This window comes from Festucalex cinctus, chromosome 9 (genome assembly GCF_051991245.1).
Source record: "Festucalex cinctus isolate MCC-2025b chromosome 9, RoL_Fcin_1.0, whole genome shotgun sequence".
Taxonomy (NCBI): Eukaryota; Metazoa; Chordata; class Actinopteri; order Syngnathiformes; family Syngnathidae; genus Festucalex; species Festucalex cinctus.
Genome location: NC_135419.1, coordinates 3,315,619 through 3,333,996, shown reverse-complemented (window position 1 = coordinate 3,333,996; position 18,378 = coordinate 3,315,619). Strand labels below are relative to the sequence as shown.

Sequence of the window (18,378 nt, the reverse complement as noted above, 5' to 3'; positions counted from 1 at the left end):
ATTTTTTAATGCATGCACAAGGGGCTTGTGGGTTTACTTCTTGTGCTCCCCGCCTAATAAGAGCTTAACCTTATTAATCACATGAGTGTGTTGAGGGTGGCCCCGGTGACACTCGCACACGCTTGCGTAGACGCGCGCGCGCACGCGCAGGCAGAGGCATGTCAGTCTGTTATTAGTTAATAGCTTATTAGCACAAGGTGATTAATTACTCTGGCTGGGGTGGTGGGAATCGTGAAGATGGGGAGAGGATGAGGTAGCGAAGGAAAAGGACCTTGGCGACAACCAAGCTTTCTTGAGGAGAAGACTTGTAAAAGGGTGCCGGTGGCTTCTTCTGCTATGCTTTCACCACTATCGATCGCGCATTTTAAACCCGGCTGGAAGGATGCGTGTGTGCGTGTGTTTGCTGATACATCGGCGGGAGGAGGCATTTTGCTTTGCTGTGTTTATTCCTGTGTCTCACGGGGATCCGTTGCAAAGGTTAACTAGTCTTTTCTTAAGCTTTCAGCCTGATGACAAATGACCGTGTTCAACCCAAGGGGGCACCTACCTTACAGCACACCTTCCCTCTCCATCTATCCCCCTCTCGCTCCCTCCCCTGCGTCCCTCCTTCGTTCCCTTCTCCTCCGTGTTTCAGTTCAGGAGGCAGGTGAAGGGTTAGAAAAGGCCACCGCGAGAAAACAAAGAAAAAGTATCACTGAGGAAATTATTTTTGGGGGGTGGCTAGTGTTGACTGTTGAAGATGATTGAATAGTATAAGAAACACCAAGCAACAGTGGAATCGCTAAAGTTACATTTTGTACTTTACGTACATCGGTTTACTTGTTTTTCGAAAAAAAAATTGCGACAAATGATATAAGTTTCATTAAGCAGTTCCAGAGTCAAAATGTCATCATTAGGGCTGGGAATATTTGACTGGTTCACGATTCGATTCGATTACGATTTTTGGGTCTACGATTCGATTCAATTTTCGATTCTCGATTCAAACGATTTTCGATTCACAATTATTTCATTGACAAATGATTTCTGCTTCAATTTACAGATATAGACAATATTGTCATGATCTACTCCAGTCTGCTTTGCAAGACAAAATGACAAATAGAGACATTAAAGTGTCTTTTTTTTTTTTTTTTTAAACGTTTATTAATTTTGTATTGTAAGTGCCTTTTCCCACAAAAACAGCATGTGGGCTACAACTGCCTTTTCTCCTCCTTCTTCATTTCTAATTTAAATAAAATCTATTTTTGGATAATAATATCGATTCGATTAATAAATGAGAATCTCGATTCTTTTATAAATCGATTTTTGGCACACCCCTAGCCAAAACATATCGTCTCATTGCCGTGGAGACAACCTTGGCCCAAATCAGGAACCCGAAGCTCATGAGCAGGGATGTTTGATACCACTTTTTTTCAGACCGATACGATACCGATACTCAGACCCTCACTACTCACCGATACCGATACCAGCTGCCGATACCAGTAGTACATTTTGACAAGATATTTTTAAACAAATATTTCCTTTAATTTTGACAAAAAAAAACAGCACAGTCACTCTTCAATAGTCTTAACGTTCAAAATAAAACACAAAAATGCTCTTTTAGTTTAAGATTCACAATTATGAAGTATTTCCAAACCGGTGAAGTTTTGGTGAAAAACTGCTGCAAGCTATAGCGCCACTTACAGGCAAGGAGGACTCACTTAACGTCTTCCCCCTCTGCCATCGGTCGCTTGTACTCGTCTGCGTCACGAGTTCTCGAGTACTTGGAAAAAGGCTGGTATCGGCCCGATACCGATACCTGGTATCGGTGCTCGCCCATCCCTACACATGAGAATGGGGGGCGAGATAAGGGATAGTCGAGCATTCCCATACGGGAGAAAAAAGTTCCAGACAATGATTGCTTTGTAGACAGGCAATATTTTTGGACAAACTTGACTCTTTGCAACAAAGGGAGCAACAATTAGCAATCAATTATTATGTGGCATATATATATACAACTGTAAAAACAGTAAGTTGACCAGTCATTGTTGAAAGTGGGAGGAAAAGTCTTATATTAGCCCATGCAGAAGGCAAACAAAAGGTTATAGGGATTATGTGCAGGCATAATGATGAATGGCGGCAATGATGAACAACCTGATGAAGAAAATCTATCACTCTTTGTTGACATGCATGCACATGCGCATACACATGTGCCATGCAGAGGCTCCTGAGAGTGAATGTGTGCATGATCGAGTATTACAGGGTGTTGTCAAGAAAGCAATTTGTTTCTGTCTCGGATGAGTTTTTCATCATGACAAATTGATGTAAACCTCATCTCAAAATCCGCCGGCTCCCCCTGTGCCCCCACTGAGCCTACCTGGGCGCCACTCTCAGTTTTATTGGGATGAAGTCATAGCCGCAATCCCCCCCCCCGCCGCCACGCCCTCGGCGCCCCCGCCCCTCGGCCCCGCCTCTGCTGTAAATCTCGTCTCGGCACCTGTGTATGCAAGCGCGTACACCGAGGGAGCGGAACTGTACGTGTTGACGGCGGTCTTGATCCCCGCATACGTATGTGCGAACATGCACGTACGTGCTGACACATACAAACCACCTAAGCGCACGCCGGGGCGCTGCAGATGATAAGATCTGGCAATGTCACATGAAGAGGTAGAAAACGGGTCTACCAATGGTCTTCTGTAGCCGTGGCACTTTTTTTTTTCAATGGTTGCAATTAGGGATGTTCGATACCACTTTTTTTCAGACCGATACCGATACCGATACTCAGACCCTCAGTACTCACCCATACCGATACCAACTGCCGATACCAGTAGTACATTTTGACAAATACAAAAAATCACTAAAAGATATTTTTAAACAAATATATTTCCTTTAATTTTGACACACAAAAAAATAAACAGCACAGTCACTCTTCAATAGTCTTAACGCTCAAAATAAAACACAAAAATGCTCTTTTTAGTTTAAGATTCACAATTTTGAAGTATTGCAAGCTATAGCGCCACTTACGGGCAAGGAGGACTCACTTAACTCATTCACTCCCAGCCATTTTCACAGAAGCAATTCCGGCTGTTTTACTGGATTTTGGCCCACAGAATATTGTGTTCAATTGCGATAAAAGCATGGAACATACCAAAAGAAAGATTAAAGTCTCTTCTTTCATCAGGAAAATAAAGTATGTTTCTACCTGTTTCCGTTTTGCAGCAATTAGCATTAGAAGAGAGCTAAGTTTCATCAGTTTTCACAAATCTATATAAAATTCAAAGTAATTTAGCTTTTTTTTTCTAGATGACCCTGGTTGATCTCCTTTGCTCTGCTGCCACCTGCTGGCCGTTTGTGTAATAACTACCATTTCTGCAACCGTTCTTTGCAGTTGAGAAGCTGTATCAGAGAAGCCTTCTGTATGCTCTAGCATAAAAAAACAAAACAAAACAGAAAAACGTATAAATATGTCTTTGGGACACTTACAACATTAAAAAAAACGTATTTACACGTTATTGGGAGCAAATGAGTTAACGTCTTCCCCCTCTGCCATCGGTCGCTTGTACTCGTCACGAGTACTCGAGTACTTGAAAAAAAAGGCTGGTATCGGTACTCGCCCATCCCTAGTTGTAATTCTTACTCTTTTGTTCAGTGGTTTCTTCAGATGTTCAAAGTGGGTTTATTGTTGTTCTCCTTGTTTTCAATCACTGTCCACCTAAAGGTCTGTGTCGTTCTTCTTCTGCTGTTCATGGTTCATTATCCACATCAGTGTCACAAGCACTGAAAAATTGACGTGTTTTTTTTTTAAGCGGGTTGCCTGAATGCATAATCCCCGACTTAGTGTTGACTTACTTGACATTCTCTCTGATGTTCCATTTCTTTTTCCATAAAGCGTACAAATATTCTAATGAATTCATAGTTACATAAACCTGCTGGTTGAAATAAGACTAGATGGCCGCCCTCTGCTGGATTATATGGGGACTCCGAGTCGCTTGAAAGCTTTAGAAGGCTTGTTGTTAATTCCTCACGTAAGACAATGTTTTAATGGTTCAGTTTATTCATCATTTATCTGATCATGAAAAACAAAAATCATCTCGTAAAAAGGCAAAAGTGATGACTGGCTGATTTCTCCGCCCTTTATTGCAGTGTTTACAAAGTCTCTAGAGGTTGCAGTGAGTGTTTTTTTTCTGTTCTCTTGTATGTTGGCTTATTTTAGAACGTATGCACATCGAACACGAGAGATTATTTTCCTTGTTCCTCTCATGCAATCTTCAATCACTCGCTCTTCTCATTGCATCCTCATTTCTTAACCTATCATGACCACATTTTTTTGTTGTCGTTGTTGTTGTCCAGAAAACACTCCCGTGGTCCATAACATTCGCATTGTCACCTCCGAGCAACACTCCTTTGTTTTTTTTGTCTCCCCCGTGCTTTTCTCCATCCCTTTGGCTCACTCATTAGCTCTCACAGTCGCTCTTTCTCCCTCAAGATTGTAGAGAATGGGGGAGAGAGAGCGAGAGAGAGAGAGAGAGGAAGAGAGAGAGAGGAGGGAGTGTGCGTGCGATGAGTCTGCTCTCAGTCTCAGCCGTGACCAGATGGAGGATGGAGCTGCAGCCACATCTCTCCCTCTCTTCTGCTCTGCCTGCCACAGGCTGAAAGGCTCTCTCTTCTCCACTCCCAGTGTCTCCTCATCCATCTAGTCCCCCCCCCCTCCCACCCCCCCCACACCGCCCCCCCCGTGCCCGCCTTGACCTTGATGTGTGACGGATTGAGCTCAAAAAAGGACAAGAAGTGAGAGCGGGACAAAAAAAAAAAAAAAAGACGCGCAGTCTCCTGGCAAAGGCGAAAAAGCTTGCCTCAGAACAAGCCTGAAGGAGAAAATAGAAGAACGGCGGGGGGGGAAACGTCGGGCAACAAACATTGAGAAATAAGACAAGGGCTCTCTGACGAGAGCCGAGCGGAGCGGAGGAGAGGACAGAAGGGTTCATCAGAAAGCGGTAAAAGTGCAGAGCGATGCATCACTCAGGCAACACGGGAAGAACAAAGACCCTCTCTCACGAGACAGGTAAGACCCCCCCCAGACACTTGTCATTATACGGCGGTCACATGCGGCGTCTCCAGACGATATCGTCGGCAACAATACAACCTTGATTTCACTTGACCGAGCGATGTGCTGCTGCTGTGGATTTGTAAAAATTGTCAAACCATGTTTTTGATTTTGTTGAACTTTGCTTTGTGTATATCGATTTGTGTGCGTGGCGGTCACTTTGATGTGTACTCCAAGTTCTGATTGTCATCCAAGCGTCAGTTGACATCCTGCAAGTGTGTGTGTGTGTGGTTTGGCCATTCATTTGAAGTCGTTGCTGAATTGTGTGTGTGTGTGTGCGTGTGTATCAGCACACTTTTGTGCCCCCCAGCTTTGTGGTGATCACCTTTTGAGTTGCTGGTAATTATAATGAGTGGCAGGTAGCTGATGGCAAGAAAAGTATGGGGCTCTGGTTGCCCTCTTCCACTTGATTTAATTTATGCATGTGTGAGCGCCACAGTTTACAAGGTTACTTTCAGTTATTTGCCTTATTAATTCAAGGTGGATCAAACATGATGACATGGACTTCGAGTTTTGAACTTTTATTTTTATTGTTAGTATAGTGTTGACATTTAGAGAGGGACATTTATTAGGGATGGGCGAGTACCGATACCAGGTAGTACCTTTTTCCAAGTACTCGAGTACTCGTGACGCAGACAAGTACAAGCGACCAATGGCAGAAGGGGGGAGACGTTAAGTGAGTCCTCCTTGCCTGTAAGTGGCGCTAGCTTGCAGCAGTTTTTCACCAAAACTTCACCGGTTTGGAAATACTTCAAAATTGTGAATCTTAAACTAAAAAGAGCATTTTTGTGTTTTATTTTGAGCGTTAAGACTATTGAAGAGTGACTGTGCTGTTTGTTTTTTTGTCAAAATTAAAGGAAATATATTTGTTTAAAAATATTTGGTCAAAATGTACTACTGGTATCGGCAGCTGGTATCGGTATCGGTGAGTAGTGAGGGTCTGAGTATCGGTATCGGTCTGAAAAAAAAAGTATCGAACATCCCTACTCATGGGCTTCGTGTTCCTGATTTGGGCCAAAGTTGTCTCCACGGCAACGAGACGATATGTTTTGGTGCGCCGGCTGGGAAATTTTGACAGACTTACACTTACACAAAATGCATATGCATTACTTGTTGTCACCATTTTAAGACTATTGAAGAGTGACTGTGCTGTTTTTTTTTTTTTTTGGGTCAAAATTAAAGGAAATATATTTGTTTAAAAATATCTTTTAGTGATTTTTTTTTTTTTTTATTTGTCAAAATGTACTACTGGTATCGGCAGTTGGTATCGGTGAGTACTGAGGTTCTGAGTATCGGTATCGGTCTGAATAAAAGTGGTATCGAACATCCCTAATATTTATTATTATTATTATTATTATTATTATTATTATTATTATTATTATTATTATTACCTACAGTTGGATCAACTGTGATGTGAGTTTGAAGTGAAGTCTTGCACTATCCAATCAAACCACTCATTCAGACGCTCACCATCTCTGACACATGCGCCTATCTGACAAACATTATCAATAAAAGCCACGCACACACATATCCAGGTAGATACCCCAAATGCTCCTTTTCGATTGCTCCAGCAGACAGAACATGATTGGCATGTGGTAGGCCAAGGAGTTCCTGTGGTATCCATGGAGACTAATTAGGAGGGTCCTGACTTGGTGTTCTATGAAGACAGATGACAGATCAGTGATTCACTTCCTGATTTTACAGAGTGGGTGGGCCCTATTGGCTGTCAACTTACCCCCCCCGATTCCACACTTGTTACCTCAAATGTCACATGTATTAAATACATTGAATTATACTCGTGCTCCAGTTTTACTTGTTGTGTAAATGAAGACAGATGGATCAAGCACCCTCGTTCGTGACACTAAACAAAACAGACATGTATAAATGCTGAATGAGAATGTGTCCAAGGGGCCTTGTGAGAGAGAAATAGGTGTGATTGAGTCCATCTGTGGCACAAAAACAGAGGGAAAAATAAATAAAAAGAGAGTGACACAGACAGAGCGCCATCTGTGGTCACCTGCGCTTCCTCGAGGCAAAGGATGCCCCTCACCCTTCCTCCCCATCTTTTTTTTTTTTTTTTTTTTTTTTTTGCACAGTGCCAAGGCGATCTGTGCATGCCGCCTAGGTGTGTGCGTATGTGATTGTGTGTCTTCTCACAAAAATGGGAAAGCTTTGTTGAAGGGAGCAATAAGCCGGTGGGTGGAATTTCATGGAAGTTTCATTTCAATACTTCAACATCAGATCATTTCAAACAGTATAATGGTACCTTCGAGGTTATTTTAGTCATAAAACTGTACATTTTTACACAATACAACAGGAGCAAAATCAAAACAAAAATCCAAAACAATGAACACGTTTTATTCATTCAGCAAGATAAATGAATGATAACAACTGAGAAGAGAGGAGGAAAGTCTTTCCTTCAATTGTCCATCCTGCCCTTTCCTCTCCCTCTGCCAGGCACCAGCTCCACCTAATGGCCTCCTAAGGTACTGAGGGTGCACACGTTCTATTCATACCTCACTCCCCCACTGTCTCAGACACTTGTTTGAACATCCTGCCACATTCTATTGAATAGAATGATGTGTGCAGCCATAGGAAGAAAAAAAAAAAAAAAAAGGAGAGACCACCATTCTTTCTTATTCCTATTCATTTTTGAATGCCTAATCCAAATAAAGGTAGATTTGTTGGGCCCATTAAGAGTTGAATTTGAGAAGCTGATCGAGACATTTTGCAAAGGTTTTTCTTGATAATAATGAAACTCACTTCACAGTACTACATCAATAGATATGCTATTGTACTGCCAAAAGCAGTGCTTTTAGGCACTGATGTATATATGTCACATATTATACACGTCTGTCTGTCTGTCTATCTATCTATCTATCTATCTATCTATCTATCTATCTATCTATCTATCTATCTATCTATCTATCTATCTATCTATAGCAGCTAGCTAGCTAGCTAGCTAGATTGTCTGTCTGTCTGTCTGCCTGTCTGCCTGTCTGTCTGTCTATCTATCTATCTATCTATCTATCTATCTATCTATCTGACCTCATATACGTGACAATGTGGGAAATTTAATATTCATATTTTTGCAAAATCTCTACTTTTGGTCAGTCCACTCCACATGTACTGGTGTCATTTTTACGAATTATTGACCAATCTAAAGTGTTGAAAATGGCTTGCTCGCTTTGATGATGCAATGTTAATGGTTGAACAAACAAACATGGCGGGGTTTTTTTTGTGATCTCCTGAAAAATGATGATTTTGGAGGTACAAGGTTTTAGGGCAATGCCAGCTATATATAATATGTAATCAAAAAACAAGCAATAGATGTATTCCATCCATCCATTTTCTTGATTGCTTATTCCTCATAATGGTCGCGGGCGGTGCTGGAGCCTATCTCAGCCGGCTTTGGGCAGTAGGCGGGGGACACCCTGGGAGGCGGACGTGCTAACCAGTCAGCCACCGTACCGCCCCAATAGATTTATTGAAGACTATAAATTGTCCATATAATTATAATTGTGGGTGTGACTATGAGCCCTATATGAGCCCTGCGATTGGCTGGCAACCTCACCTCACGATGTCGTCCGTCTCTCGCCCCAAAGCCAGCTGAAATGTAATGTAAATATGGCACTTTACTGTACTTTAATGTATTGAATTCAATCTCCGGTGTAGTAACCTTATTTATTGATTGATTTTATTATTATTATTATTATTAATATTATTATTAATATTATTATTATTATTATTATTATTATTATTAATAATTCAATCTCTGGTGTAATAACCTTATTTATTGATTGGTTGAATTTGTATTTTTTATTTTATTTTTATTATTATTAGTGGTATTAATTATTAATTCAATCTCTGGTGTAATAACCTTATGTATTCCATCCATCCATTTTCTTGACCGCTTATTCCTCACAAGGGTCGCGAGGGGTGCTGGCGCCCATCTCAGCCGGCTCTGGGCAGTAGGCGGGGTACACCCTGGACCGGTCGCCAGCCAATCGCAGGGCACACCGAGACGAACAACCATCCACACTCACAAGCACATGTAGGGACAATTCGGAGCACCCAATTAACCTGCCATGCATGTCTTTTGGAATGTGGGAGGAGGCCGGAGTACCCGGAGATGACCCACGCGGGCACGGGGAGAACATGCAAACTCCACCCAGGAAGGCCGGAGCCTGGACTCGAACCGGAGTCCTACCTTATGTATTGATTGATTTAATTATTTTTATTTTATTTTATTATCTGTTCTCATTGCTGCTGGACGTGTACATTTCCCAGAGGGAGCCATCCCAAAAGGATCAATAAAGTCAAGTCTAAGTCTAATGGGCACCAGCTCACCCAAAACCCTAATGAGGCAGTATGGCAATTGCATATAAATAAATGTCAATATGGGAGAGCGGGAGGTGAATCAGGACTATGTATGAGGAAACACCTGCTTAGATGGGAGCAATTTAGTGGACCAAGCGGGGGACACGAAAGCGAAAGGTGAGTGGAGGAAGCACAATGGACGAGAGAGGGAGAATAGCAAAGCAATTGAAATGTGCGTGTCACAGCGAAACAAATTAGCATGTGTGGGACCAGATGGTTAAAAAAAAATAAATCATCTCTGATATAAGACTAGTGGGTCATCCACACACACATGCACAGTGTGAGAATTTTGTCGCGAGTCATTAAAAGGCGACGGCGACTCGAAAGTGAACAGTGACAGTCATCTCCAAAGGCCGCTCTCTTGTCCTCTCTTGGCTTTGCCTCTCTTTACTCCGTCCATCTGTCTCTGTCTGCTTCACTCGCTCTCCGTCTGTGCTTCCACCTACTTGGGCCGCTTCTACTTTCCTCTCCACCCACTGATCCTCTCCCACTTTTCGCCATCCACATTCTCAACCCTCTCTTTTTATTTTTTTTTATTTTTCTCATTTTAATTTCTCGATTGCGCTCGGCATGAGGAAAATTAGCTTCCCCGTGCTTTCAGTTTATCCGGCGTGTGAGGTTGATTCGTCCTCAATCACCGTAAAAGCATTTGCTCCCGCCGCCGCTGGAGATAGATTATGTATTTCGCTCCTTTTCCTCGTGTTGGCTTTTTTTTTTTTTTCCCCTTCCATCACACATTTTGTCCTCCCCACTCAAGGTCAACTGGAAGATTGCTTTCAGCCCCCCCGTGTCCTTCCCAGATGCGGCACACTTTATTGCGCAGGCCCATCAACACCTGTACAGTTGTTTATAATACATGCAGCCTGGTCGTTATATATGCATGTACGCACGTGTGTGTGCGAGAGAGCATTGTTGAAATCTTGATCATCATTTTTGCATGTCCAATCTGTCCGGTCTCTCACCGGGTGCACAAGTGGGAGGTTTTACATCGCTCTGATGCTAATGCACTCAGCCAGCAAGACAATCTTTGTGTTTGTAGCAGAATAATGAGGAACTTGTTAGGATGGATGTTGTCGACGTGAAAAAGTTTTCCGTCAAATTTCCTGAAAACTCAACCTCCTCATAACCGCGGATGCATTTTTCCATCACCATACTGGGAGGTTACGGGGGTTTGGTTTTGTGTGGACGTGTGTTGGTTTTTAATTTTCACAGTGGTGATTTGGGTGAGTAAAGGATTGGCAGGCTGACTGATTTTCTCAGTGTGTATGTGTATGGATGGGGGGGGGTAGAAGGGGGGGGTCCAGCGAGGTGGCCGATTTCATGCTTCACCACGCTGGCTGTTCATCCATGCGTGCCATCTGCATGTGGCGCCGCCATGTGTGTCACCTATCCCATAACACATCCCACTCCTCCCATTCCTCCGAGCACCACTCCATCCTCGGCTGACACCATCTCATCATTTTCTGCACTCTCGACGTGTGAACGCCGGTCCTCAAAAATTCACACTTTGATTCCGCCGCAGAGAAAAAAAAAAAAAAAAAAAAAAAAAAAAAAGCTAAACGTTTGAACAGTAGGTTTCTCAATTAATTCACACTCAAGCAAGTGAATGGCGACACACGTACTGATATTTCAGAAATATTTAACGTTTTTCTGCGAGATGATCGAGAGCGACATGACATGTAGAGAAGATGCATCCTTGCTTTTCAACCATATTGCTTTGATATCGTTCTGCTGTCGGCACATCCTAAAGGGCGTGTTTGCTTGCCATCATGGGATTTTTAGGTTAAATTTAGCAGTAGTAAAACGAAAAAGGTCCTCTGAATCCTCTCTTAGTGCCTTTTAGTGAGGAAATGCTATTATACAATATTTTGATGTTGAGTGACGCTCATAAGTAGGGATGTTCGATACCACTTTTTTTTCAGACCGATACCGATACTCAGACCCTCAGTACTCACCGATACTGAAACCAACTGCCGATATCAGTAGTACATTTTGACAAATAAAAAAAAATCACTAAAATATATTTTTAAACAAATATATTTCCTTTAATTTTGACAAAAAAACCAGCACAGTCACTCTTCAATAGTTTTAACTTCAAAATAAAACACAAAAATGCCTCTTTTAGTTTAAGATTCACAATTTTGAAGTATTTCCAAACCGGTGAAGTTTTGGTGAAAAACTGCTGCAAGCTATAGCGCCACTTACAGGCAAGGAGGACTCACTTAACGTCTTCCCCTTCTGCCATCGGTCGCTTGTACTCGTCTGCGTCACGAGTACTCGAGTACTTGAAAAAAAGGCTGGTATCGGCCCAATACCGATACCTGGTATTGGTACTCGCCCATCCCTAGTTATTATACAATATTTTGATATTGAGTGACGCTCATAAGTTACACTATTGATATTATGGAATTATTCTTGTTCCCTCAACCGCATTTTCCCCCTAATCACGCTAATGAAAATGGTCAACCCAGACTGCTGCATTTTTCATATCCAGCTTGAATCCCAAGCAGAGGTTAGAAATGTCATAAGACTGCATTTATGCAGAGATGGGCGCGTCATTGAATTTTGATGGTCCATCATTCATCAAATTTAGGACCGTAAGTTACTTTAACTTTAACCAGTTCGTCATTCCGGCACCGGTATTATTGTGATGAAATTAAAAAAATGAAATAAAATGTGTCTTATGTGGGATACGTATGTATCGCAATACGTATCGTACCGTGGCCCCTGTATCGTGATACGTATCGTATCGTGAGGTTGGCGGCAATACCCAGCCCTAATGTGCCAGTTAGGATTGGAAAGGACATTGCTTAGCAGAAATTGTGAATAGCGATGCAATGAAAAGCAAAGCTTGACACCCCTTAACTCATTCACTCCCAAAAACGTATTTATACTTTTTTTTTTTTAGGTTTTTGTTTGCTAGAGTTTTTGTATGAAGGCTTTTATGCAGTTTCTGACCTGAAGTGGTTGCTTAAAGCAATGGTAGTTATTATTAAAAATAAAAATAAAAAAAATGGCCAGCAGGTGGCAGCAAAGTATAACAGATCAACCAGGTCCATGTTGCAACAAGCTCTTTTTCCCAGTATTTTCAACAGGTTTGTGAATAATGATGAAACTTAGCTAATTCTAATGCTAATTGATACAAAACATAAAAACATAAAAAATATACCGTACTTTTTTTTTTTTTTTTTTTTTTTTTTTTTCCCCTGATGAAAGAAGAGACACATTTTTCTTTTGGTAGGTTCCATGTTTTTATAGCAATAGAACATGAAAATGGCTGGGAGTGAATGAGTTAATTTGAATCCTTTGCACAATAATACATAAAAAAAAAAGTTGTATTTTACACCTCCATCCATTATCTTCATTCTCCTTTTAATTTCGCTCGAAGCAAGAAACCATCAAATCCTCAATCACTGCAACAGTAACACGCGGCGTGATCCCATTTGTTAGCCATGCAACACTAACACCGCAAGTGATCGATCTATGCTATGGCTAACTGTGTGACGGATGAAAGTGTCACAGTTACAGTCATGCCCAAGTGAAAAATTGATCCCAGTCTTTTGTGTTGGAAAGGAGTTTTTGTCTTAGAAGTGCCATTGTTCATCTATGTTAGACTTATTATACCTTCCGGGTTTTGGAGATGACAGCAGTGAGTCATTGGCTCATCACGGTGTTGTTTGTAAACTCGAAACCCAACTAACCGTTGCGCGTTCCATTCTTCTTGTGAACCTTCCGCTGCCGTCGTCGCCTCCACACTTTCTTAACACTTGCCTTCATCTTTAATATTCTTCTCCCTTTAGCCATGATGCTTCCTTAATTCCCTTACTCATCCTGTTCGTTCTCTCTGTAGAATCTCCCCCTCCCCATCCTCCTCTCACAAACCATCTCTTCGGGTCTTTGTGATTAAGAAAGGAGGAGAGCTTTCCTGTCTCCAGCCCCAGACTGAGTCACTCCACGCTGCCAGCTAGTGTTTCCCTCACCGGCTGTCACTACCTTGTTCATGTGAGACCAATTCTAAGGGACAGGCTGAGGACGGCGGCTCAGACAGGAGAGTTGTTGCATCACGGCAGCACTTTTGCGCAGGTAGCTTGCGGTTTCACTTTGAAGTCAAAAATAGGTCTTCAATAGGATTTTTTTTTTTTTTTTTTTTTTTTCAAGGACATACGCGTAGGATGTTCTTGCAAAGTAATATTGGAAATATGTTTGCGTGCAATGAAACAAAATGAGCCAAGTGAAGCGGCGTGAAATGATTTCATTGATCGCATTAACAATGTTTCACGGCCTGTTTATGCGTCACGATGTGAAAAGTTGGACTTGAGCTGTCTTCTCTCCCATTGACACACGTTGTGACTCGCAGCCTTTGTTCCACTAATGCATCCTGATGGATGTCTGAAAGTGTGCGTCGGTTTGTGTTGCGCTCGTGTGCGCGCGCGTTCGCTTTCAGCCCGATGCCGCAGTGATGGCATTGGCCAAATGCCAGCTCAGGTGGGGTTCCATTTGCGTTGTGAAGGCTAGCTGTCGATTGCTATTGATCAACTACGCAGAATTCTATTCATGTCGGCTATTCAGAAACACATGCACGCACATACAATAATATGACTGATCATAAAAAAAACTCACTATTTGTTAAGCGTAGAGACTATGTGCAGCAGCAGTGCAAATTTTAGAGTAATGGACTCCCCTTAGAAGTGTTTATTCACGTCTATATTATAGTTTTTCTCAGATGCTTTGGTACATTTCTTAGATCAAAATTGAAATTTGCAAAACAGCAAGTGATATTTTCTCAAAACAATTCCTACAAATAGCAAAGCATCATGGGTCCATGCCAAATGTCGTTTTTCTTGCTCAAAATCCTCAGTAAATTCAATCCAAAGTAAATATGTTTGTACCTCAACATGTCTGTGCCTTCAGAACAACAAGTCTTTGTGTTATTGTGGTCGGATAACACGGGTCAAATTGCTCTTGTTTGCAACAGAACTACTGCTTAAGTTTTGATGACATTGTCAATTCAGTATTCTAAATTGAAAGTTACACCTCCGTGCATGTGGAAGATTGATTGCAAAAGAATGGATGAGATTCACATTTGATTTTTACTGTTGGGGACTGCAAATTAAAGCACTGCACTGCATTGCACACACACACAAAAAAAAAAAAAAAAAAAAAGTAGAAAAGTGAACATGGGACAATCTCCTTATATAGCAATACTGTAAGAATTACAGTTCAGTTTTCCTTCTTTCTTTGGCCCACAAATTCGTATCCGCATCACAACAATGACCTGCATTTGCTGTGAGCTATTTCAGAAATCCATTGGTTGATCTAATGTGCCAAAACATCTAAGAAAACTGTAATATGTATTTCCACTACTAATTGAAAATAAAAAAATGAAATTTAAAAATGCCAAGAGATAATGCTTTTATATATTATTATTATTATTATATTCATAAATCTTTAATTTGGCCTTCAGTTGAGTTACCGCTTGTCCTCCTAAGGGTTATAGGTCATCCGGGGCCAACCCCAGCTGCGTTTGTTTCGTTGTTTTTGTTGGAACAAACTCTGCATTAACTCATTTGCTCCCAATAACGTGTAAACACGTTTTTTATGTTTTAAGTGTCCCAAAGACGTATTTATACGTTGTTGTTGTTTTTTTTAATGATAGTTGTTACACAAACGGCAATCAGGTGGCAGCATAGCAAAGGAGATCAACCAGGGCCATGTAGAAAAAAAGCTAAAGTACTTACAATTGTAAATAGATTTGTGAAAACTGATGAAACTTAGATCTCTTCTAATGCTAATTGCTGCAAAACGGAAACAGATAGAAACATACTTTTTTTCCCTGATGAAAAAAAGAGACTTTAATCTTTCTTTTGATAGGTTCCATGCTTTTATAGCAATAGAACACAATATTCTGTGGGCCTTGCAAAATCAGTCAAAATCCTGTAAAACAGCCGGGAGTGAACGGGATTGCGAAATGTGAAAATGGCGGCGAGTGAATGAGTTAAGTGTGTGAAGAAAGGTCGAAGACCAAACATGCCTACAGAGTGGCCTTGAATGCCACAAAGTATGGCTTCACACGGATCAGGAAAAATGAACAGAAAGGCGGGATCGAAGTAGGACAGAAAGAATGAAAAATGATTGCGGCCAACTGTTTAATCCTGTGTGCTGCAACACCTTTCCGATGTGCTAATGGCAACGAATCCTCCCTACACCTTTTTGTATTTGTTTGTGTTAGAAAAGTATTTGCTCTCTCATGTCCCTAATTGCACACATGGCTGTTGAAGTATAGCGACACATACTCAAAAGGTAATGAGAGTTGAGTCAATGCCATTTCACTGTTTCAAAGTGTTTTAAATATATTTATTTCATTTAGAGCAGCACAACCGCTTCAAGGACTCCGCTGGCTTTTTCTCACCCAAAGTTGTGTTGAGCAAACATCAGTGAGCAAAAGAGTCTGACAGCGCGTGCACATGCCCCCCAGCAATCAGGGGTGTTGTTTATTATCCGTGTTAGTATTTTTATTTTGGGCCCCAAATCCCCTGCTTAACAGATACTATTGTGTAATTACGTCTGACACCGAGTGGATCAATAAAGGCGATGTGACATTTTGAAGCAATACTTTGATCAGGATCTCTGTGTGTAGTGGAATGAAAAGAGAGCCGGGCCGGTGAGAGGCCTTACAGGTACATTAAGAGGCGTGCTATGGATGCAAATGTGCGGGATGCGCTGTACACGCTTGCACGCGAGCAATGAGTGAACCCTTGGCAGTGCTTCTCCAGTCTGTTTGAAGTAAGCTCTCCTGGGAGGCTATCGGACCGTGGCAGTCGTTCACCCACTAAAACACACACGGTGGCTTGCAGGGAGGAAGAGTTTGCAGATGGGAACAGAAAAACAACAGTATGCGTAGTGCTTCCCGTCAGACACACTCTTATCACTTATCTTTGGTCTCTTGCTGCTCCCAGAGCAACAACTATGTGACTCTGAGATCAGGCAAAAGTTGTTTACAGACCTTTTTTTTTTCTTTTTTTTTTGCCTTTTCCTTTGTGCTCATGCATCCATATCTCACTCCCATCATATTCACACCGACCGTGAGATTGAAACAGCAGTAGTGCAACACGGTGAGGATGGCATCCATGTTGTGTCAACATCTTGACTTGTCCTTTCATTATAATAGCCAGCCAGACAAAAAAATTAAATAAAAAAAAGCCCTGCATAACACAGCATAACTGCTCATTCGCTTGTTTTTGCTGCATGACTCAGTAATGACTGCAGACATACAAAAGCATCACTTGTCAGTTCCGAGGCTTGTTAATTCAACATAATACAAATAGCACACACACAAAAAAAAGAGGAATAATCAAGTCAGGAGTTTGCCCCCAACTGTGTCAATTTAATATCAGCTTTGATGAAAATGTTCATCTTTGCATAATAGTACCATTAAATCCCATGAATAACATTTTTTTTTTTTTTTAAAGATCCCAAGTCAAAGAAGGGAGTTATACAGGGGGATTATTATTATTATTATTATTATTATTATTATTATTATTATTATTATTATTATTATTATTATTATTATTATTATCCATCCATCCATCCATTTTCTTGACCGCTTATTCCTCACAAGGGTCATGGGGGGTGCTGGAGCCTATCTCAGCTGGCCTTGGGCAGTAGGCGGGGGACACCCTGGACTGGTTGCCAGCCAATATTATTATTATTATTATTATTATTATTATTATTATTATTATTATTAATACACAAGTTCATATTTTTCATGGAATTTCATGACAAACCCACGTATCCAATTTGCATCTATAAACAAAATGCAATTCCCAAATGACATTCAATTTACATTTGGTCTGCCATATGATTGACTATCTTTTGCTTCATTTAAAACAAATTCTGCAAGTCATGCCGACAAGGTGTTACTGCCTCTTTCTCACTTTGCAGGCCTTCCTGCAGTTGTACAAATGCAGCTAATGGGAAAGGGATGTACAGAGAGCGCAAGGGCAGCGAGATTAGAGGGCGTCCACAGTGACTGAAGTTCAAGTATGCGGGGAGTCTGCTTGATGTGCGCTCAATAGAGTAAAACGCGCTCTATTAAGGAGCTTCCTTGTTTCATCTGTCCAAGTTTCTCCAAGTAACAAAGTAACTCCACAACCGAACTCACCACAGACACCAACTCCATGTCAAACGACATTTACTGGCCAGAACACATGAGAGATACTGTACATTTAACAATATGTCTATTATTGGGGTGATTTAATTTGAAGTGGCATAGAGCCACCGCTTTTCAACCACAACAATAAAGATTTCGTCATCGTAATACCTCGCTCGCATGCACTGACCATTATTATCTTTATGAAGGCAATTTTTTTTTTAGTGCAGGTTGATAATGATCCCTTTGTGTTGCACTGCTGTAAACGGTAACTAAGCATTATATCTCAATGTTATATAATTACTATGTACAGTGTTCCACGTCCACGCCCACCCGCAATAGGTGAATTTCCACAAAGTAGAGGATGTAAATTTGTATTTATTTATTTAATTGGGAGGGTTTTGTGGGCGAGTTACACTTCTACTTCAAAATCAATCAAATCAAACTTTATTTATATAGCACCTTTCATACATTCAAATGCAACTCAAAGTACGGAACAATTAAAACATCCATAATACAAAAAAAAAGGGGGGGGGGGGGGGCACAGAAGAACCCTGTGAGGAAAGGCACCCAGGAGGAGTTCATCCACACTGAGAGGGATGAACTCCTTGATGAACCTTCTTAGCCATAATGAGGCCACCACATAGTTCCCACCCACCCTTCCAAACACTAACTTTCTAAATATAATAGAAATAGAAAATAGAAAAATAGCAGCATAAATAAAGAATACAGTAGGTCTAAATTCGGGAGAGGTGGGGTTGCTGTGCGG

General features: G+C 41.3%; 1 protein-coding gene across 18 annotated transcripts in view; it reads left to right on the top strand.

The window, feature by feature from the left end:
- LOC144026350 (teneurin-2-like) overlaps positions 1 to 18,378 on the top strand; it is a 269,697-nt gene that overhangs the window by 110,242 nt on the left and 141,077 nt on the right. For 2 of the 18 annotated variants that reach the window (XM_077532994.1, XM_077532993.1), the window contains exon 1: positions 4,709 to 5,038. The exons of the other annotated variants lie outside the window; for them this stretch is intronic. In XM_077532994.1, the coding sequence (XP_077389120.1) occupies positions 4,987 to 5,038 (52 nt within the window). In that variant the 5' untranslated portion in view covers positions 4,709 to 4,986. Of the gene's footprint in view, positions 1 to 4,708; positions 5,039 to 18,378 lie in introns of those variants that run through there. 18 annotated transcript variants of the gene reach the window in all.